This window comes from Podarcis bocagei (genome assembly GCF_964188305.1).
Source record: "Podarcis bocagei genome assembly, chromosome: 6".
Taxonomy (NCBI): domain Eukaryota; kingdom Metazoa; phylum Chordata; class Lepidosauria; order Squamata; family Lacertidae; genus Podarcis; species Podarcis bocagei.
In genome coordinates, this window is record NC_138130.1 from 96,213,302 (window position 1) to 96,237,161 (window position 23,860).

Genomic DNA, 23,860 nt, shown 5'->3' on the forward strand with positions numbered 1-23,860 from the left:
CTGGTCAGGGTTGATCAAAAGGGTCACTGCCACCTGACAACAGCTGATGCAGCTCCTCCTCAGGAAGGTCAAATAGTGCTGCCTGGCCATGAAAATAGGAGATATGTGTCACCCTGTCCTCTATACAACATTGCCTGGTGAAAGGATGGGTGCTGTGGCCCTCCAGATGTTGCTCCTATCAGCCCTGACCATTGACCATGGTCTTTGGGGCTGACTGGAGCTGAAATCCAACAACATCTGGAGTGCTTCAGGTTCCTTGGCCTAGAGAGAAAAGAGGAGCAGCTAAGTGAGCGGAGGCCACAGTTTCTCCTTACCACCATCACTCACCCGCTCATGTCGGCGGAGAACAACTCTGCTAGACCAAGTCAAAGACCCATCTAGTCCAACTTCTCACAGTGGCCAACCAGAAGCCCATGTGAAGCCCACATGAGGGACCTGGGTGCAGCAGTACTCTCCTCACTTAGGATTTCCAGCATCTGGTATCCAGACGGTGTGTGGAGAAGGATGGGGGAGCTACTATGGGCGTGTTGCCAAGCGCCCCCCAACCATGGATCTGCTCTGGCCTGGACCTCACTTGCCATCTTCCCTTCCCCTGCAGTGTGCAGACATGGGAGAGTATGGGGCCTGTTGTGTGGTACAGTCATCCTGTGATGACAGTGAAGGCCCCAAAAGCTGAGCAGCAGCCAGATGAACTGGGAACATGCTCCAGAGCCCCTTGCAAAACAATGTCCCTCTGTGACGGATGCTCTGAGGTCTACTCAATATGGAAAAGCTTCCCAGAACTTAGAATGTTTGAAAACCACTGCTTTAGACCAGTCTTTCCCAACCTGATCACTCTTCAGATATTGTTGGACTACAGCGCCCATCATCCCTGACCATTGGCCATGCTAGCTCTGGATGATGGACATTGTAGTCCAACAGCATCTACTAGACACCAGGTTGGGGAAGACAGTTTTAGACAGCCTCCACGTAGAACTCATACCAATACCCAGAATGCACTTCAGAGGGAGCATTCATGCTTAATCTTCCTAGATTGCATCTCAAAACACAGCAAAGCTTTGTTTCTGAATGTTCTACTTTATCCCCACCCCCTTTTTTTGTTAACTTTGTTGATTCGTAGCCTTAATGCTTTGCTTTCATTGGAAGAAACCAGGAGAGCTGGGGGTGGCTATCCGATCTGTAATCCTAGGCAATCGCCTGAGGCTGCAAACACCTCCCTAGTGAGAGTAGGTGGTACCATTTTGACTGCGTAAGGACTGGCACCCACCCTTAAACATCGCCAATCGAGGAAATTATGGTTTCAAGAGTAGGTATCCTAGAAAAACGCAACCTCAGGTCGAAACTAGACAGGACACCACTCGCACAGTGAGCAATTGTGTGAATGGCGATTTTAAAATAAATTTAAAGTACCTATTAACACCAGGCAGGGGCCTTCTTCGTTCTGCTTTTTTTTTTTTAATTGTCTTAAGAAAATTATACAGACAGCAAAACGAAGAAGCCTAAACTAACATTGCTTTCTACCAATAAGAAATAATAATAACTATTACAATAATGAAAATACTAACAATACATTTACTTCCCGTTTTAAATTTCTATTCTGGTTACAATATATTACTAGTCTATAAGAATCTATTATATCCTTTGCTGTCCCATATATTATTTTATTTCCCGAATTCAACCTAACCCTCCCTCCTCCCCCTGCTTCCCTTCACCTGTGTGAGATCTTCCCGTCCTAAGATTTTTTTTCTAGTTGCTTTAATAAGATAGAATAACATAGAAACTGTTAAATTATAATTACTTCTTTTGTCCTTGCACGCTTTTGATGCCTACTAAAAACCATTTTCTTTCAGCAAGTCTGCCCAGATGTGCAATTTTGTTATATATACTTGCTTACATTGGCTTGTTTTTAAAGTCTCCTGGTTTCTATGGTTATTTTTGGGATACAGTCGGACCATGGAAATCGAACGGAATCCATTCCGGAAGTCCGTTCGACTTCCAAAACGTTCAGAAACCAAATCGCGGCATCTCATTGGCTGCAGCAAGCTCCTGCAGCCAATCAGAAGCCGCTGAATCCCCCTTGGACGTTCAGGTTCCAAAAGAACATTTGCAAACTGGAACAATCCGGGTTTGCAGCGTTCAGGAGCCAAAACGTCCAATTTCTAGGGAGTTCAGGATCCAAGGTACAACTGCATATACTTTATACTCCTACTTTTTATACCCTTTCCATTTTAAACTATTTTATGTAAACTGCATACAGCTTTTACATAAAAATTAACAAGTATCTAAATTTTGTTAAATGAATCATGAATAAATCAAATTAAATTAAATAGATTGGAAGCGCAGGAGGACCTATCTGGGTAGGGATTCTGGTGGCGGGAAGGGTGTGGAGTTGGGGACTTTAACTGCTCCCCTCACAGACGCACTGATCCAGATAGGATATTTGCATTAACTATATGCATGGGGAAAGACTCCCATTCCGATCCTGTGTGGCCCTCAACCTTACGGTGAATAAGTAAGAGAAGACAATAGAGGTTGGAATGGATTTCTTAAAACTGTAGTAAAAAAAACATTGAGAATTTTCTTGCCTGCCCCTGCATCACTCTTAACCTTGCAACGACCTCACTTGATATGCGTAATGGCTGCCTACTTTCTACGGAGTTTTCCCATTCTTTTTTCCCGATGCACATGTTCATGCCGGAAAAAGCAAAAACTCCAGCGCTGCCTCCATTGCCCACTGCTATGAATGCGCTTTTCATTACAGGAATGTATGCTTGTGTGCACAACCTGATGCAACCCTTGGGGTTTCCTTTCATGCTGAGCATCTTCCTGAACATCAGTTAACTCCACCTGATAGTCGACTTTCCCTGTGAAAGGAGGGGCGCATTATCTCTTGTGGAGCTGAGAGGTTCGGTTGCCGAGCAAAGGGCATTTCTCGTTGATAGACCAACTCATGCCGTTATCCAAATTTCAGTAATTTAGAAGGGAATTAGCAAGAATCAGCAGGCGAGTACATGAAAGCTGGGCAAAATATAGATGGGCTCTCTCACTTTTTATTCCTGAGTGGAGATTCTCTCTGTGAATGCAGTGCGGGCTGAAAACCGCATTCCTCATACAGTCCTCTAAGAATAAAAAAATCCATTGGGTTTTGTAAAGGAGGGTTGGGGAGCCTTTTTCAAACTATGGGATGTGTGCCCTTCAGGGAAACCTTCTAGGTGTGGGCAGGGCCAGAGGCAAAGGTGGGTGGAGCAATTGATGCAAATTTTGCCTTTGTGCAGCAAGCTAGTTTCTACACACATGCACACGCCACCTCTGTGTCAAGCAAGAGACGTGATCAGAGTTCAAGGATACCTTCCAGACAGGCAAAAACACTCAGGTTTTGAAGCAGAACCAGTTGCCTGGGGCAGACAGGGAGACTTGGAGGCCGTATTAGACCTCCAGATCTGATACTTCTCACCAGGGTTTAAAGCCTTGTGTGTAGCAACCGTCAATCCGAATGGAAGGTCAGATGTTCTGTCCAAAGCCCACCTCATGGCCTCAGAAGACTTCGTCCCAAATTTATAAGGAGCACCTTATATGCTGGGTCTGGGGAAGACCCATCTAATTCAGCCTTCCCTTTCCAGAAGCTGCTGGCCAAGCAATTCCTCTTTAATTCCAAGGCTGCAAGGCTGTCTCCCAGGGGTCATATTTCACTGGCGGAACAAATGCATTGCATGCTGATTAGCCACAGGTTCAAGCCCAGTCAGTACTGGGCTTGAAATGACTAATGGTCTGGGCTCAGACTATTGGCCTGTGATTTATTTGCAGAGCATTTCAAAGGGGGAAGGGGAATCATTGTTACTCTACAACTCCCAAACCCCTGGCCATTAACTGGCTGGGACTGACGGGAAGTCCAAAGGCCTCTGGAGAGCTGCAGATTCCTCGTCACTGGATTAAGGCTCCTTTCTCATCATTGCTACTTTAGCACTGCCTCCCAACACTGCTTTTCCAAAGAGAAGGGTGAAATGGTGATGAGGGTTCTTAAGTTTGCACAAAGCAGGTAGACTACTAGCCACTGCATGAACAATAAGTATGAGTGCCATGTTTCTCGTGGGTCTTCATCTATGCTGAAAGAGCATCACCAGGTTCTGGGAATGGAAGCCTCATGCACCCATAGTCATGTTCCCCAAACTTGGGTCTCCAGCTGTTTTTGGACTACAACTCCCATCATTCCTAGCTAGAATGATCAGGGATGGTGGAAATTGTAGTCCAAAAACAGCTGGAGAGCCAAGTTTGGGAAACCGTGATCCATAGGAAAATAGGAACCTGTCTTCTGTTGGGTCAGACCTATTGGTACATCTAGCTCAGTATTGGCTACACTGACTGGTAGGGATGTGGGTGGCGCTGTGGTCTAAACCACTGAGCCTCTTGGGTGGCATTTTGAATCCCCACGGCGGGGTGAGCTCCCGTTGCTCCGTCCCAGCTCCTGTCAACCTAGCAGTTCGAAAGCACGTCAAAGTGCAAGTAGATAAATAGGTACCGCTCCGGCGGTAAGGTAAACGGTGTTTCCATGTGCTGCTCCGGCTTAGTCATGCTGGCCACATGACCCAGAAGCTGTATGCCGGCTCCCTTGGCCAATAAAGCGAGATGAGTGCCTCAACCCCAGAGTCGGCCATGACTGAACCTAATGGTCAGGGGTCCCTTTACCTTTACGTTTTAACTTTCCAGGGGTCCTTTACCTCTGCTCTTTTTACACTGACTGGCAGAAGCTCTCCAGGGTTTCAGATGGGGGACATTCCTAGCCCTACTGGGAGAAGCCAGGGATTGAACTTTGGACCTTCTGCATGCAAAGAATATGCTCTGCCACTGAACTACAACACTTTTCACCAGCTGCTGCTTTAGCAACAGGATTGGCACACCCCTCCTCCTCAGCACTTCCACAAGAGTTAATGCCTTTGGCCTTCACTTTATTGGTACTCGGGGACTATCTAGCTGCTCTGGTTCTTTTGACTCCCACTCTGCACCCTCCACCTTTTGCATGACCAGGGAGGTTCCTTGACATTCTGGTGCTTGGATATGTCCTTTTAATTTGCTGTCCTGTTCTTGCAGAACACCTTTCTTCTAATGCCAGCGATAGCGAAAGTAGCTACAGTAAGTTAACAGATTTCGTTTGGGTCTCCTTTTTTACTTTGGCTTGCCTGTGGTGGTTCCGTTTCTTCTCTCTTCTCCTGCCCCCACCCTCCCCCTTCAAACTTTAAAAAATACATCTATAATACCTTGTCACTTTTATTATTGGTGCAAATGGCTTGATTTGTTACCAGGTGCAAACAGAAATCAAACCACATCCACACTGTTCATTTGAAGCACAATACTGTTTTAATTTCCCAATGCATCCTGGGAAATGTAGTTTGCTAAGAGTGCTGAGAATTGTTAGAGCTAACATTCCCAGAGAGGTTCATAAATCCCCCTTCTTGGGGAGCTCTGGGAACTGTAGCTCTGTGAGGGGAATGAGGGCCTCCTAACAGTACCGTGGGACGCGGGTGGCGCTATGGGTTAAACCACTGTGCTGCTTGGGCTTGCCGATCGAAAGGTTGGTGGTTCAAATCCCCGTGACGGGGTGAGCTCCCATTGTTCAGTCCCAGCTCCTGCTAACCTAGCAGTTCAAAAGCACGTCAAAGTGCAAGTAGATAAATAGGTACCGCTCCGGCGGGAAGGTAAATGGCGTTTCCGTGCACTGCTCTGGTTTCGCCAGAAGCAGCTTAGTCATGCTGGCCACATGACCCAGAAAAACTGTCTGCAGAAGCAGACAAATGCCGGCTCCCTCGGCCTTTAAAGTAAGATAAGCGGCGCAACCCGAGTCATTCACGACTGGACTTAATTGTCAGGGGTCCCTTTGCCTTTTAACAGCACCATATATTAACTACAGTTTCCAGGATCCTTTTGGAAAGCCAATTAAAATGGTATAAGAGTGCTTTGAATGGATGGCATGAATGAGGTGCAAATACTGGGATGTAGCTCTAAAACAGACATGGCCTGGTTTGATGTGTCCTTTCCAGACAATGTTTTCCTCCCATGATAAATTGGCAGCTTCTTGTGATCCAAATGTTGCCTTCCAAGAAAGTGGTTCAGTCAATATGTAGGAGAAGTCCTGCTGGATCAGGTCCAGGAACCTTTTAGATTTAGCATTTATTTTCCAACACTGACCAGGGAAAGGGGAGAATTTCCCTTTTGTTTACATTTTTATGAGAAAGTGCCTAATTCGCACACGACGAACCAAAACGCAAACCGAAACTCAGGTGCCCTTTGAAAATTGCGCTTCTATGAATTTTGCAGTGCAGTTCTGCAACCAAATAATGTGCAGGGAAGTGCATGGCATCGGGGGAAAGTGTGCACACAGATGCACCTATTGGTGAAAATAACAGACAAAAATGCATGGCATTGTGGGAATTGCTTGCATGACACTTATTTATTAAGAGAGATTCACACTAGGGTGTTGTTGTCTGTAAGCAAGTTGCTCAGATCTGTGAACCGAATTGAAGTCTCTAAAACAATGAAAAAATTGAGAGAAATCAAGACTGACAGATCCATTCATATGTAACAGTTTAAAAAAGCCCTGCTGGATCAGACCAAAAGCCCATCTAGTCCAGAAGTCTGTCTTCACCTTAGGCAACCAGATGCCTATGGGAAGTCATAGAATCATAGAATTGTAGAGTTGGAAGGGACCTCAGGGGTCATCTAGTCTAACCCCCTTGGGTGGGCTCAAACCACCAACCTTCTAATTAACAGCAAGATGCACTGACCCACTGTGAGTGCAACAGTGCTCTCCCATTTAAAACAGCCCTCCCTTCTTGCTGGTACCCAAACACAGTGTTCAGATCATAGAATCATAGAGTTGGAAGAGACCACAAGGGCCATCGAGTCCAACCCCCTGCCAAGCAGGAAACACCATCAGAGCACTCCTGACATGTGGTTGTCAAGCCTCTGCTTAAAGACCTCCAAAAAAGGAGACTCCACCACACTCCTTGGCAGCAAATTCCACTGTCGAACAGCTCTTACTGTCAGGTAGTTCTTCCTAATGTTTAGGTGGATTTCACCTAAATCCAGGGACCAATCAGGGACCAAAACGTGGGCCTGCCTTCCTTAAACTTTTGTGACAGCTCTGTTGGCTGCAGGGAGCATCATTTGACTACGATTTAGAGGAGGCAGGGGTTGGCACTTGTGCATTTCAAAAGTGCCCTCAAAACCAGGATGCTACCTGATTAGGAACTGGCAGGGGTAGATGGAGAGGAATACAGAAAGTTGCCTTAAATCAGGTCACACCGTTTGTCCAAATAGCCTCGTTTTGTCCATTCTGGTTGGCAAAATTATTTCACATCACCCTGCTACCTGGCCATTGAAGTAGATGTGTTAGGGGTTGAACCTGTGATTTTCCGCTTGCATGGGGTTGTGTCCAACTCAGTTTTACTCAGAGTAGGTCCATCAAAATTAATGGACCTAAGTCGGACACAGCTATTACTTTCTCTTACCACCACCCTGGTGGTGGGAAATTCCATTTACGGCACAATGCTGAGTTTACTCAGAAATATGTTCAACTGAATTCAGTGGGGCTTACTTCCTAATAAATGTGTTTAGGATTGCGGTCATAATAGGCTTGGCTTTGAATGTAAAATATCCCTGGTTCAAACCATGGCATCTCCGTGTAGGGCTGAGAACAACTCCCACCTGAAACTCTGGAGGGTAACTAGTTACAGGCATAGCCAAAATATGTCCTCCAGGTATTGGTATATTACTATTCCCATCAGGCCCAACCATCATGGCCATTGGGCAGGGATGACAGGAATTTTAACCAGTTCTAACCATCACCTTCAATGGATTTACTCTGAATATGGAGAACATTCAATACAACCCACAGATTAATTATGTTCTCTAAAATCAACTCCTTTGAGGCATTTGGGAACAATCTGTGATTCAGCATTTAAAAGCAAAGGCACTTGATTAACTCAAATTGAACCTAAATTTTCTTGAAAGAAATTGGAGCAAGGGACCACATCAGACCAGTGCATGTTCAAAACAGGCCTGAATTCTGATTGGCAGAGCTCTCTCTGAAATCCCTGGCTTCCTGGGTACCCTATCCAACAAGCCGTCCATCAAATTATGAGTAGACTTTGTTGGTGCAATCTGAATGGGAGCTGCACAACTGTATTTCCAGAAAGAAAAACGTTGCAATCATTCCCCGTTTTCTTCTGCTGTTTCCTTAACATTTACAAGCCATTTGTCAAGTGTGTGTGTGTGTGTGTGTGTGTGTGTGTGTGTGTGTGTGTGAATGAAGCATGGAGCATCTCTCTCAGTGTACACTGAAATAACCATGGGTTTCATACCCTCTGTAAATAGTCAGAATAGTAATCTACTCTACTTTCTTCCAGCTAAACAAGATATTTTGACAGGTTACATTGACATAATCTGAACTAACATTAATTGACTTGCAAAGCAGTGGCCAGAAGCTAAAGATAGGGGAGAAATGTGTTCAGTTCATATTTCAACAGGAACTTACTTAATTTGCACTTCCTGGACTCATCTGCAGACTGAAACGCAGCTTCTCTTTGAAATTCGCACTTCTCCGAATTTTGCAATGCAGGTCTCCAACCAAATATATATCTGTGTATGTGTGTGTATGAAAAAGCAAATATTCAGGGAAATCCTGCTTTAAAAAGTGCATGTTACCGAACATAACACAGAGAAATGCATTGCATTTAGGAAATTGGCTCGCAAAAATTAAGAGAAATACACATTAAAAGGTACATGGATTTTGACACAGACTTTTTTCCAAAAAATTACAAGCTGTTGCGGAAATGGGGCAAACTGAATTGAAAAATGAGAAACCAAGAAAAATGGACATTGACAGATTAATCCGTCCCAACCTGGGCAAATGACGGATGCTACCATCTGCATTTTTATTTTTATTTTGCATAACCGCCAGGCATCATGTACAGGGTCGGCTCCAGCCTCAAGGAGTCTATCATGAGTCCTGAGGTGTCACCAGGCTCAGGCATGGAGTGGTAGGCTGACAGACAAGGAAGAGGAACAGGAAATGACATCAGGGGTGATGGAGACAGGGAAACAGAGTTTGGAGGAGGCAGGTACTTCACTCCTCCAGGAAACGACTGCTCTGGCTGGAGAAGCAGGACTCCCACCTCCCCTCTTCCTTCCCAGGAGGAGGAGCACAGAATCCAGAAGGGCAGCAACCATCACTAGGAGTGGAGGAACCAGAGTCAGATGGGGAGGGCACAACCTAGTTGTCTGGGACCCAGCAGCACTCCAGTCACTGGGATCTGACACATCCTCCCCAATGCAATGAGCACCTGCACACAGTCTTGCAAGGCACGAGAGTCTCCCGAGTAAGCTCCCATGGCCCCATCTTTAAAAGCTTGGTGGGTGGGGATGCCAACCCATTGGGACAACCCCATTGCTTCTGTGCAGTTTGGAACCCCTTGTCCCGATCTTGGACTCCGTAAGCTTGAACAGCTTCTTCTAACCCAGCCTTTCTCAACCTGTGGGTCCCCAGATGTTGTTGAACTACAACTCCCATCACCCCTAGTTAGCAAGGCCAGAGCTCAGGGATGATGGGAGTTGTAGTCCAACAACATCTGGGGACCCACAGGTTGAGAACCGCTGTTCTAACCCAACTGGTCGTACCTCTCCTGTCACCCAGCCTGAGCATAAAGGCTGCTTACTGAGCCTGCCTCTCTAAAGCTCTCTCCTTTCTTCTCAAGAAAGGGTCTGAACCAGAGCCAGGAAATATTCATTTTCTGGTGAGCCTCCCCAGCTGTTTCCTTGGTGCAATGAGATCAGTGCCAAGTGGCCACGTTGATAGTCTCCAGAGGCATTACCACCTTCATCTCCTTTTGGTATCATTGCCTTCCTAGATGTGTTCGCTTTCTGACCTCTCCCTGTTTGTTTCCCTTCTGTTAGAGGCAGAGAACAGTACAGCATTATTCTGAGTCAAACCATTGGTCTGTCAAGCTCAAGTATGGTCTACACCAGGCACCCCCAAACTCAGCCCTCCAGCTGTTTTGGGACTACAATTCCCATCATCCCTGACCACTGGTCCTGTTAGCTATGGATGATAGGAGTCGTAGTCCCAAAACAGCTGGAGGGCCGTGTTTGGGGATGCCTGGTCTACACTGACAGTCAGATGTCTCCAGGATTCCAGACAGGGCAGGAGGTGGGTTTTTCCTATATAGAAGCCTGACAATTCTTTTTATTATTATATAATTCCCTCCCTATTGGTTTCTACAGTGGGAGGATTAACCATGCCAGTTCCAGCCTGGTAGAGTTGAAGGGCCTGATCCTGAGACCTCTTTGAGGAACAAAGCTGCCTCTGGTTACCCTCCCCCAGAATACCCAAGGAATACCGTATTTTAGAGCCTACCTCTGGCAAGTAGGAGATCTACGCCTGTCCAGATTCCCGCAGGAATGTCAGGGTCCTCCGTGGTGAACACACACACACAAACAGGCTGACAGCTTATCTTCTTTGGTGAAGAACTTCTACTCCATCCGACCTGGTAGACCTACAAGTTAGGATTACACTTTAGAAAAGTTTTCATTCTTTAAAACTAAGTTGCCCAGATAAAATTGTTCAAAATTGTGACCAGTAACGTTCCCATTACACTCACATGCGCACGCATACTTCATTCATCAAATGCATTCAATTAAAAGTACAAAGGAACTGACATCAATTGCTCAATCGTTCCTGCGTCTATTTAGCCTAATTGCTCAATTGGCCATAATTGCCCGACAAAACTAATTGGGCGATAATGAAACAAGCTGAGTGTGTGTATTTGAACTAAACTAAACAATTAAAAGCAAGTGTCTGAATTGCTTGCAATGCATTTTTTATGCACCTTCCCAAATGTTGATTCTGTCGTAAGAGAGCGCACGCCTTTCTGCAGTCGGAAAAGAATTTGCTTATCGGTAAATTTCCATGCACGCTACCAAACCAACTGCTACAACCTCCATAATTTATACTTCAAATTTGGCTATGCAAAGTAATACGTAGCAAGATTTAGATAGTGCATGTTGAATGTTTCCTGTTATAGGGTTTTCTCCCAAAGACCCCTCATCAGCCAACTCATGGAAAGAATCTGGAAAGGGGCCTTGTGCCAAATCAGATAACCTGTCCATCTAGACTAGCATTGTCTACTCTGACTGGCAGGATCCCTCCAGGATCTCAGGCAGAGAAAAAACTTTCCCATCACCCACTCCCTGAACCTTGTAATGGAAGATGCAATGGATTGAACCTCAGACCACTTACACCCACCGGACCCCACAATTTAACTATGATCCTTCAGGAACTCTGGCATTCATACAGGGCATCTGTGTGTATAAAGGCTCTCCACTCAGTGAATCACATAATCAGAGCAGTATCCAGCTTCAAGGCCTCATGTCCTTCCACTGCTCTGAAGTTATGCAGCAATGTTTCAGGTCTCCTTCCAATGGCTACCTCCACCCTGTGTCTGGTCTCCTTTCTGATTCAGAGCTGGGTGAGCCGACCAAACCTTAAGTACGTCGAACGTCGATTCTTTAGCACTCCTTCTGATTGCCTGATCATTGATCACGTTGGGCTGACCCCTTTTTTAAAATGTGAAATTTCCAGAGGTGCCGTAGTCAGCGGCTGCTGCCAAGCAACAAATGATCTATCCGTTTTCTGCCTTGCTGCTGTTGGCCCAGCTGCTAGTAATCAATGAAGTAGCTTCTTTGACACAGCTGATTAATTATAATGGGGTTACGTTGACAGTTTAAACTGCTGGAGAATTCCGAACGCATTTTGGAACAACTCTGGTTTGAGCATCCTTCAAGAGCTGAAATTGATCTCCACACAGGGTGGGACGGGGGGGGGCATCTACAGAAAGTCTGTTTGTCAACAGTGATTCCCACCCCCCTTTTTTCTTCTTTTCACAGGAGGGCAAGAAGATTGCATTCTCTCCTACGAACCTGTAACAAGGCAGGAAAGTAAGCAAAGACTGACGTTCTACTAAACATGTTTGGACCAATCAGATGATCAGTAGATGCCATCTATTCATTCAGGAAAATGAGGTGGTACAGTCCTGAGGTGGCAGGGGGGACCATACCACTTCACAGTGTAAAAGTGGGGGGGGGGCGTCGCACAAAAACTCCCTGCCACGAGAAAACTAGCAGAGCAGGATGAAAGCTCTTTTGGCCCACGTTCAGTCCACTGTGGTAGTTTTCTGACTGGCATGGGACACTTGTATGTAGGGAGGTGCATTTAAAAAATGTGATACCCCAGCTTACAGTCCACTGTCACATTTTAGAATTTTGCTATCTCTTTCTGCTGCCGCTGTGACCCAGATTTAGCCTCTGTGACCCAGTCCATCCATGTACTTCAGACTGCAGACAGGAGCTACGTATTATGTGGGACTGCCCTTACTCTAAATAGTTTTATTTACATTCCCAACTCCCACTTTGTTTTACTAACAACCGACCTGTACAGGTAGCCTTTGGCTTGGAAACAGGGGCACAGGTGGTGCTGTGGTCTAAACCACTGAGCTTTTTGGGCTTGCCTATCAGAAGGTCGGCGGTTTGAATCCTCACAATGGGGTTGCTCTATCCCAGCTCCTGCCAACCTAGCAGTTCAAAAGCACACCTGTGCAAGTAGATAAATAGGTACTGCTGTGGCGGGAAGGTAAACAGTGTTTCCATGCGCTCTGGTTTCTGCCACGGTGTTCTGTTGTGCCAGAAGCGGTTTAGTCCTGCTGGCCATATGACCCGGAAAGCTGTCTGTGGACAAATGCCAGCTCCCTCGGCCTAAAGCGAGATGGGCGTCACACGCCGTGGTCAACTTTGACTGGACTTAACCAGCCAGGGGTCCTTCACCTTTACCTTTTTTACCTTTTGGCTTGGACATAGCAAAATCTTTTCTTTTAACTCCACGAGTGTGTTCAGTCCAATTCATTTCTACCAACAGGTAAACATGAGCTGTTGACTTGCCATCGCAATTTGCTTTAAAGTTTCCATCATCAAGATGTTCCTTTTCTTTCTGCATTTCAGTTAATTACACCAGACCAGTTATTATCCTTGGCCCAATGAAAGATCGAATCAATGATGATTTGATATCTGAATTTCCTGACAAATTTGGCTCCTGTGTACCACGTAAGTATTATATTTTCTGAGACCTCTTCTCCCATTTTTCTCTGTTTAATGTTGGGGCAGGGGCCTTTTTCCGTTTCAGAAACCTCATTCCTGCATGGGTAACCTTCCAGGGGGCATATGTCATAGGTATGTGGGGACAGAGGCAAAACAGGAGCTGATGTGACTCTTTTTTCATAATAATCATTTTTATTAAGTTTTCAATTTTACATTTCAAAATAAACATTTTACAAACTTTAAAGTATCCAATGACTTCTCTTCTTCTCCTTCCATGGTTCATTTTACATATCATACATCCCTGCATATTTTACTACAATAAGTTACCAGATTTTTTTCAATGAATCTGGGGACACTTATTGTCCTGAGAAAGCTGTAAATCCAGGGACTGTCCCCGGGAAACGGGGACATCTGGCAACCTTATACTATAACCATTCAAATCAGTTTTCCACCTTAACATCCATCAAGAATTATTTGTTGAATTTATCTTAATGCAGCCAGCATTTTCAGCTGTATACCGTTATTTCCCATGTATTCAATAGATGTTTCCCACTCTTCTTTAAATATATGTTCCTCTTGCTCTCTTATTGTGTATGTTAAATCTGCAAGTTTTGCATATTCTGTCCACTTAAATTGCCAGTCCTCTTTAGTTGGGACCTCGCTCACTTTCCATTTTGGGGCTAACAAAACATGGGCTGCAGTTGTTGCATACCTAAATATCCTTTCCTGACACCAAGGAATTGCTGGTGTGACTCTTACTCTTTTGGCTACATTCAGGCAGATATTTCTGTGGCTAGTAGCCATGGATAGACTTCGCCTCCATGTTTGCTTCTCCAACATACTAATTCTGACTTGAAGCTGTGACAGTACACTTCTTATTTCTTCTGCTACCTTCTTTCCATCTTCTTTCCATCTCTGGGCTAATAGCATCCATGTGGCTGTCGTCACGTACATAAGTCTTTTTTGCTCCTTTGGAATATTGGCATCTACAGTTCCTAATAAAAAAAGCCTCTGGTTTTGTTTATAAAAGTTAATTTAAACATTTTTTCTCTCATTATATATCATTTCCCATAATGCTTTGATTACCTTACAAGACCGCCACATATGATGAAAGGTGCCACCTTCTTCTTTTACACTTCCAACAGATATTTGAACTTGTCTTACAGATTTTGCTAATTTACTAGGAGTCAGAGCTGTTACAGCATAGAGATATGTAGATAGAATCATAGAATTGTAGAGTTGGAAGGGACCACAAGGGTCATCTAGTCCAACCCCCTGGAATGCAGGACTCTTTTGCCCAAGGTGAGATTTGAACCCACGACCCTGAGATTAAGAAACTCATGCTCTACCAACTGAGCTAACCCAGATGGGCAGATAGATAGATAGATAGATAGATAGATAGATAGATAGATAGATGATAGATAAATGAGATACTGTTGTTGTTGCTGCATGAAACTGGTGATGAAATGGGTGTGTGTTCCTTGATATCTGAAGAGGAGAATCAAGATGTAGACGTATCTTTGGGTTGGCAAATTTCATTTTTGTCTTGGTGCACTTACAGAAAGCTTTATCCTTCTTTGTTTTCCATCTTCTCTCTCTACCCCCCGCCCCTAGATACAACTCGGCCAAAGCGCGATTATGAAGTGGATGGTAGAGATTATCATTTTGTCATCTCCAGAGAACAAATGGAAAAGGACATCCAAGAGCACAAATTCATAGAGGCCGGACAATATAACGATAATCTTTATGGGACTAGCGTGCAATCTGTCAGATTTGTGGCAGAAAGGGTAAGTTTGTTCCCGTAGCAAAGGTTGCGGCAGATAGGCAAGGGAATATTGGTGTGGGCAGATGAGGTCTCCAAAATGCCACAACGCCATCAGACAGGCCTCCCAGTGTTAGCTCCACTGCAACGAAGAAGACCCTGTCTGGTGAACCACCTCTGGTAGCCACCAATTGTAAAGGAGATGAATTTATTTGACCCTAACTACATCAAGTTATATTCTATCTTTATCACCAAACTCCAAATATAATTGCACACTGTATTAATTAACATTATTTTTTAATAATATTAGTGGCCATGTGACAATTTTAGCCTACAAATTTTATTGTTTGATGTCTTAACCTGTATATTAAGGTACTTTTATAGCTCTGTTTAGAGTAGGTAATGTCTTGATAATATAAATGTTTTAAGTTTTTAGTATTAATCCAGCATATTTTCTTTTAATTGTCGAACGCTTCTGTGTACATTGCGGCAGCCTTTGGCTATGCGCAATAAAACTGAGACTGAGACCTATGTGAGAGGGCAAGGCGCTTTCTTATTGGCTGAAATCATTGCAAGAGTTAACCAGATCTTCACCTGCTCCCAACAGGGCAAACACTGTATACTCGATGTATCAGGAAACGCCATCAAGCGACTACAAGCTGCGCAGCTGTACCCCATTGCGATCTTCATTAAGCCTAAATCCTGGGAGCCGTTGATGTGAGTACTTGTCTCAATGAGAGTAGGAACATTCCATGCCACCCAGAATTCTGCTCCCTGCCATTTCCAGGATTTGGAACATTGCATAACATGGGATGCATGCTTTCCTGGTGTGCAGCTGCCTTTGGGCATTGCTGGCTATGTTCAAATGCAGGAAGGATGAGTTGCACTTCTTCCATTGGTGTATATCATTCAAGACAGAAGTACTGTTTCAGGAGGACAGGAGACAGGCAGGCATGGGGGATTTCTTGATCCTGAATGGAGTAAATGTGCCCCTAAAGGAGTCATTCTAGACTCACAGCTGTCCATGGAGGCACAGGTCCATTCTGTGTCCAGGGTGGCTGTCTGCGAGCTCCATCTGATACGTCGGCTGAGGCCCTACCTGCCTACACACTGTCGCGCCAGAGTAGTACATGCTCTGGTTATCTCCTGCTTGGACTACTGCAACGCGCTCTACGTGAGGCTACTTTTGAAGGTGACTTGGAAACTACAACTAATCCAGAACGCATCTGCCAGGCTGGTGACTAGGAGTGGCTGCCGGGACCATATAACACCAGTCCTAAAGGATCTACACTGGCTCCCAGCACATTTCCGGGCACAATTCAAAGTGTTGGTGCTGACCTTTAAAGCTCTAAATGGCCTCGGCCCAGTATACATGAAGGAGCGTTTCCACCCCCATTGTTCAGCTCTGAGGGCCTTCTGGCAGTTCCCTCACTGTGAGAAGCCACTGTGAGTTACAGGGAACCAGGCAGAGGGCCTTCTCGGTAGTGGCACCTGCCCTGTGGAACGCCCTCCCATCAGATGTCAAGGAACTAAACAACTATCTGACTTTTAGAAGACATCTGAAGGCACCCCTGGATATGGGAGCTTTTAGCTTTTGATGTTTTATGGTGTCTTTCTATTATACTGGAAGCCACCAAGAGTGGCTGGGGCAAACCAGACAGATGGGCGGCATAAAAATAATGAAATTGTTGTTGCTGCGGTTGTTATTTGCATCTCCCCATGAGAGAGATACACAAGTCACTGTCTCCACTGTTTATCAGAGCCTAACTTAGATGATACATGCATTACAGAGCTGCTTTCAGACATCACCATCGTCAGGCATGAGCCAAGGCCCACACTCCAGCATGGGGCCTGCTGCAAATCCTGCTGTGCCATTTTACCATAACACTCCTTTGGGGGATTTACAGCAACCCCAGAGTCGTCCGCGACTGGACCGGTCAGGGGTCCCTTTAGCTTTACCTTTACAGCTCATCCAGCTTTGGCTCCGCTGACTGAGCCCCAGCTGAGCCAGGAGGAGCAAGTTAAACGGGCATATCTTTGGCTGATCTAATAATAATAATAATAATAATAATAATAATAATAATAATAATAATTTATTATTTATACCCCGCCCATCTGGCTGGGCTTCCCCAGCCACTCTGGCCACTTCCAAAAAAATATTAAAATACTGTAATACGTCAAACATTAAAAGCTTCCCTAAACAGGGCTGCCTTCAGATGTCTTCTATAAGTCTGGTAGTTGCTGTTGTCTTTGACATCTGGTGGGAGGGCATTCTACAGGGCGGGCGCCACTACCAAGAAGGCCCTCTGCCTGGTTCCCTGTAACCTCACTTCTCGCAATGAGGGAACCGCCAGAAGGCCCTCGGAGCTGGACCTCAGTGTCCGGGTAGAACGATGGGGGTGGAGACACTCCTTCAGATATACTGGACCAAGGCTATTTAGGGCTTTAAAGGTCAGCACCAACACTTTGAATTGTGCTCGGAAACGTACTGGGAGCCAATGTAGGTCTGGGGTTGGGTTCTTAATGCTAGCTGAGCCCAGCTGAGCCAGGAATCAGTCAGCCAAACCAGATCCCCTGCACCCTAAGCTGTTCATCCTGGTGGATCTCGCCATAGGAATGCCCCCCTTAGTTGCTGGAACAGGAGCACACAAAATACTATTTTTTGAGTAGCTTTCTCCTTCCTTAGCATAGACACATTTGGTGCATGCCCAATTCAGTCAGCAGGCAGATTCTTCTTCCCAAGAGCTAGGTCAACTGTAACAAATGTGTGTTGTCATGTACTTCTTAGCCAATTCCTTATGCATCGCCATGCACGTAATTTTCAGCATGCTTCGCACGTGGCTTACGCTGTGCAGTTCGTTTTGGCATGCGTCTCTGGTTTCATCCAGAGTTTCGGATTATGGTTTCATGTCTCTCTGCTTTGCTTATCCACATGCCGCAGCCGATTTCCTAAAATTAACCGGCGCTTGGAAGGGAATCTATATCCTCCATCCTGGAAGCCCTGCATGCCAGTCACAGATGTGTGGAAGCAGAGTGCGACGGTCATTCACAGTAGTGAAGGGAAAGCAGTTTCCACAGGCTGGGAGCTTTTGTTGTCCATGTTCCAATTGGAAATGAGTTTGGGAAATGAACTCTCCGACAAATTGAGCCCTGGCTGTGTTGCCATGGAAAATATCGTCTGTCCTCATTTTGACTAAGCAGCATAATGAGAGAGACCTGCTTCTGAGGTGTATCATTACTGCAGCGATAGCCAACATGGTGCCCTCCATATGCCATTGAAACTCAGCTCCCATTTTCGCTGCAGTTAACGGAGTCCAACAACATCTGGCAGTTGGAGTCCAACAACATCTGGCAGGCAGCATGTTGCCTAACCTTACACTAAGCTCTTTTAATATGAACATATTTTAGTGCTCCTACGACATTAATAGTTTATAGGAGAGTTCTGTTTTTCAGACGCCACTCTTTTTGCCTTAGTTCCAGAGCCTCTAACAACATGGCCTGTATGAAGGCTTGAGGATTTACTCTACCCCACCCACACTCTGAATAAAAAAGGGGCACTTTAGTTATTTATTTTTAAGATAACTTGTTGGGGCTTATTTTGGCTGCGGCAAACGACTAATGAAATGGTGACGGATCTTCCTTACCTCCAATGTGTCTCTAGGGAAATGAATAAACGTTTCACAGAAGAGCAAGCCAAGAAGACGTACGACCGAGCAATGAAATTAGAACAAGAATTTGGAGAATATTTTACAGGTATGCGTTGCTTGGGAAGGTTTCCTGTGGCTAGAGAACCCTTTTTTCCCCCTCAGCTCAAGGAAGAGCCACATTCCCTTATGGACATCATAGTAAATATTTCTAAATATGCATTTAACCTTATAAATTAGCATAGGCAAAATCTTTCAACCTTTTTTTGGATGATGCATTCCATCTTTTGGGGAAATGCAAAAGTGGAGACTCTAACCACCTACCCAGAATATTTACCAATGTGACTGTTAAGAACTTTTTTTCCCCTGCAGCTATTGTCCAAGGAGAAACCTTAGAAGATATTTATAACCAATGCAAACTCGTAATTGAAGAACAATCTGGGCCTTTCATCTGGATTCCTTCCAAGGAGAAGCTATAAGTTCGCCAATTCACCTCTGATCACAATGGAAGAGCATTTAGAAGAAAACTTAAGCCTATCTTATTTGGAAGCTTTTTTGGGGTGTGATTTTTTTTTCCCGGGGGGGCGGAGGGGAAAGTTACTTTTACGTTTCTTGCAGTCAATGTGAATTTTTTTCTGAATGTACAACACAAAGTGTTCGAAGCCATGAAGGACATTGATTTGGTCATAAAGGGTAGAGAAAAGAAGAAAACCTTTACAAAAATAAGAGAGAGAGACTTTTGCCATATTAACAAGAAAAAAAAGGAAACTGCTAGCCGTGTGCTCGTTGCACCACTGGGCAGAGATGGACTTCTGACGCGGAAGAGCCGCTGTCCGAGAAAGCTGGCCAGCAGTGCTGCCTCCACCCCAATCTGTATTCTTGGCTCACCTCAATGTGTTCATTGATGGCTTTGGAGAAGACGTTCCCAGGCCTTGGACCTCAATATTACAGCTCGATCCTGCAAGGAGCATCGCTCTGACTCCGATGGGTAAGGCGGACGCTTGAAGCGGACATGGATGAAGCTTGTATTTAAACAGGACGAGGAGCCGAGTGCCCTGCGCCTTGCAGGAGAATATCCTATAGGACCTGATCCATCGTCCACCAAACTCTGGAAAGACCTTGAATAGCTTGTTCTGGATGTTGGATCAGGGACTTCTGCTGGGGTGGGCTGGTTGTTTTTTCGTTTTGGTCATAGCGCATTTGTATTTGCTACACCTCAACTTTCGTATAACTATGCACATCAGGTTTTTGGGGGTTTTTTTCTGAAACCAATCGGGAGTATTATTTTCCCCTGACCACTTCAGACCCACAATTTCAACAGGTTTGTAATGCTATTGAGGGTCCAGGCAACAAATTTCATTCCACATCAGAACACTCACACATTTGAAAAAAAAACAAAAAACTTTGGGGGTTCAGGGTACTTAAACTTGACAGTGAGGGATACAATTGGGAAAAGCTTTACATTTTATTTTGATTGTCTATATTATCATTTATATAAAGACAGAAGGCACTTAACAGATGGAATAATTTATTTAAAGAAATCTATATTGATGTATAGGCGCTAATTTCTATAGGTGACAAAATATTTTGTGAGATATTTTGTAAAGATTAAGTAATTGAAAGGTGAACTATTTTTCACCCTTGGCTGGCTGTATAAAATGCAAAGGTCGGGGGGGTGGTTTCAAGTTGCACTATGCCATTATTTTCCCCAGGAGATTTCCTCATAATCTTATTTCTTAAGTTCTAGGTGTTATTTTTTTACTTTCCTAACTTGAAGGTGTTGTGTTCTCCTCCCTTTTTATTCTAGCTGATAAAATTCCTAGTCGCTGCTGCACTCTCAAAGAGGCACTTAGAACAAGATAAAACAGATTTCAGAATTAAAATGGATTTCTGCCCCAGAAATAAAGGGTGCAGCCAGATGTGTGTTAGTATTGTAAATGGCTGCTGAGATATCAGAAACAGGTTACTGGAAAGAGAATTTTAGTTCTTGGGGTTTTGAGTTACTCAGTTTCTCCCAGAAAAGGTACACGTGGATAAAAGTGGGAGGAATTATGGGATAGCATTGTTGTGCCAATGACACCATGTGGGCACTGCAAAAATCTTGCCTGCATGTGAAGCCCCATTCCCCCCCCCCACACACAAACACACACACACAAAATAACCCACTCAAAATGTCAGTGGCCTCAATGCAACTTCTGTTTTGCTTTGAAAATAATTAATTAAGACAGTCACCATTGTAAGCTCTCTTCCAACCTCTTCCCTTGGGAACTGTTGATAGAGAAATTGCAAAAAAAAAAAAAAAAAGCAGCAGCAGCAATGGTGTGTTTTTATTTTTATTTTTGTTGGCAAACCACTGATAAAGTGTTTGTTTCAAGGCCCACAATACTTGGGGTAATGTTGCAAGTGGAGCATTCCATGTCTGGAAGCTACCTAGAAACTATGTTTTCTAATCGCAGGAGAGTAAGAAGAGCCAGCTATAGTGTGTCACGGATGTGCATGCACAGAGCACTGACAGTGCAACCCTGTCCATGCCTACCAGAAGATAGCCCTGTTGAGTTCAATGAGGCTTACTCCCAGGTGAGTAAAGGTTTGCAGCCTGAATCTCCCATACGTGGCTGGCGTTTGGGTACTAGCAAGCAGCTGTTTGGATTATTTAGCACAGCAGGAAGAATGGGAAATTACCGTATCTTCTGTTGCCACTTTGCTTTCAAGACCAGGTGATCTTTGTTGCTGGCTTGTTTTTCAGCATGGGCGGGGATTAAAAACAGCTCCTGCGTATCCGTTTGCAGGAGTCCATCATTTTACATGACTTTTCTTTGGCATCGTTATTGTATGCTTCAGTTTGTACATAGGTTTTAAGAACTAACATCTCAATTCCTCCACCTAAAATCTCAACCATGAGCTCCTGTTTTAAACATTCTCGTCTAATGATGCAATCCAGAAGAGACACATTGTCACAGGGGTTTGAATGATTCACTGTGCACTTAAATCCCACTGACTACAGTACCTAATTTCTCCTGGATTGGAATGTAAGCTCCTGATAGAGACCTCTATGGCTCCTCCAATCGATGGGGCAGTTCTGAGGATACTCTTTTGGGTAGAGGAGCACCATTTGTTCACTGGAGCACCGATAGGTGCATGGAATTGCATGCCTGGGGAGATGGAATTAGCTGGAAATACAAATAAGAAAAAGTGAGGGCTCGTGAGAAATTCTATAGGCCAAGGTTGTCACTGATCTCTAATGTAGCATTTTCTAAGACACGAGGTGCAATGTTATCACCTCTGACTTGCTTGTACTCACAATCTCCTTCTCAGATGGGTCATTATTGATCTTCCCCATTTCAAAGTGTGGGGAAGGTGGGGCAAGCAAGACAAGGAGTCAATAGAATTGCCCAAGGCTACGTGGTGAAGGACTCGAAATTCATTTTGCCTTCATCATGTGACTTGGTGTTCACTTGGCCACACTTGGCCCAGCTAAACTTTCCTTAACATCCGACTTAAGACGGACACAAGAAAATGTGTTCGCCTCTTAGCGCTGTTTGCTTCTGTCCAGCCAGCTCCAGACTTGCAAAAAAAGAAAAATCAATCAAAATATTTTCCAAATCAAAAGGGCTAGAAACTTGGAGGTTTTTCCTTAAAAGGGGGAAAAAAAGAAAATTAGTGATATTTGGAGATCATTCTGCAGAAATCCAGAGAAGTCCAAATCCTTAGGAACAATTGTTCATTTTTTTATATCAGCAAAATGTTGTCTCAGGTCTAGAGGTCTAGAAAACCTCCTCAAGGACCTGACGAAAATCTTTCTGTCTGATTTCCAGTTCTGTTTTTTCACCACTCCCATCAGTCTTTCTGTTTGTTCTGTTTTGTTTCTCAGTTAAGCATGTAACCTTATAAGAGAACTATCCTACTGATAAATGTTCTGTTCTGTTATGTCATGTGCTGTGCTTTCCAGTTTGGCAGTACCACTGTGGCTGACTACAATCAATTTCCCATCAGTCCTTGGTTACTGTAGTAACTTTTTTTCCCGTTTCCGTGTGTTTGTGTGTGTGTGTGTGTGTGTGCGTATGTGTGTGCGTGTTTGTGTGCTTCCAGCTTAGAGTTGCCACTGCACTTTTTTTAAGCAAAAAAAAGGAAAGAAAGAGAGGAAGGGAGAAAAATCATCAAGAGAAGCGGCAAAAGAAGGCTGGCTCTCTTTTAGGATTTGCATTTCCATTTGTTTCATGTCTCGATAACTTACAAACTTTGTGCTCCTTTTACAGCCGCATTCGCACCATGCATTGAAAGTCACATGACACCAACAGCATGGCTTCCCCCAAAGAATTCTGGGAGCTGTAGTCTGTTACAGTTGTTAGGAGATCCATGTTCCTCTCCCAGAGCTACAATTCACAAAGTGTTTTAGCAATCGAATTGTAGCTCTATGAGGGGAACAGGAGGTCTCCTAATGACTCTCAGCCCCCTTAACAAACTACACTTCCCAGGATGCTCTGGGGTGATTTAAACGTTTGATGGGAATGTGGCCTACACCTCAATCATTCCATCAGCACCTCCTGGCAAAACCTCAGCTCCTCTACACCATAAAGTGGTCGAGAGTATGGACAAGTAGAGAAGAAAAAGTAGCTAACCACAAAATCACCCTTGAGGGAATGATTGAGACAACAAGACTTCACTTTTTATTATCTGTTGAGGGCTGGAACAGATGATAGCCAGTCTGACTCATATCTCCACTCACTCAGCTTTACAGCCGTACCTCCAGTGTCTCTTGGCATCTATATGGGACCTTAAAGTTCAAGAACAGACTACAACGTGTAGGTCAAACTCTCACAAGTCAATTTCCTGAATTCAATCTGGTAACCAACTGTGCAATGTAGGTCTGTGCACGTTAGGGTTTTTACACTCATTGGCCATATCGAAAAATTATGGCCCCGTATGAATGCCCAAGAACATCAGAGGGCCGGGTGCATGGGTAGCGCAAGGGTGTTCTAGCAAACCCTCCACATGCATGGGCTGGATCCGGGTGAGGTGTTGCCCAAGCTAACACATAGGCCAAAAGAAAAAAAGCAAGGAGGTGCTACAAAATAGCATTTCTTGTAAGCCCAATGGGTTCCAGAAAAATTCCTTTCCCACGGGCGGTAGAGTTAGCACACTATCCCTGCTGTGTTGGAATTGTTGCTTAAAAACATGCCCTTTATTAAAGGATTCTTTTTTTACATTAAAAAAGCTCCATTCATAATAAATGTCATTTTGTAGCACCTTGAGTTCCTTCCCTTCCTTTTTTCCCCGCAACATCAAATTACATCCTATAAAGAGGGCAAAATGCATC

At 44.5% G+C, this 23,860-nt stretch overlaps 1 protein-coding gene across 1 annotated transcript in view; it reads left to right on the plus strand.

Annotated features, from left to right (window-relative positions):
* Nucleotides 1-22,535, plus strand: part of DLG2 (discs large MAGUK scaffold protein 2) — a 907,935-nt gene extending 885,400 nt beyond the window's left edge. Inside the window, exons 24-30 of the mRNA XM_081196960.1 lie at nucleotides 5,086-5,127; nucleotides 11,935-11,985; nucleotides 13,042-13,143; nucleotides 14,752-14,924; nucleotides 15,507-15,616; nucleotides 18,561-18,652; nucleotides 18,916-22,535. Of these exons, the coding sequence (XP_081053086.1) occupies nucleotides 5,086-5,127; nucleotides 11,935-11,985; nucleotides 13,042-13,143; nucleotides 14,752-14,924; nucleotides 15,507-15,616; nucleotides 18,561-18,652; nucleotides 18,916-19,022 (677 nt within the window). The 3' untranslated portion in view covers nucleotides 19,023-22,535. The remainder of the gene's footprint in view (nucleotides 1-5,085; nucleotides 5,128-11,934; nucleotides 11,986-13,041; nucleotides 13,144-14,751; nucleotides 14,925-15,506; nucleotides 15,617-18,560; nucleotides 18,653-18,915) is intronic.
* The last annotated feature ends 1,325 nt before the right edge of the window (nucleotides 22,536-23,860 follow it).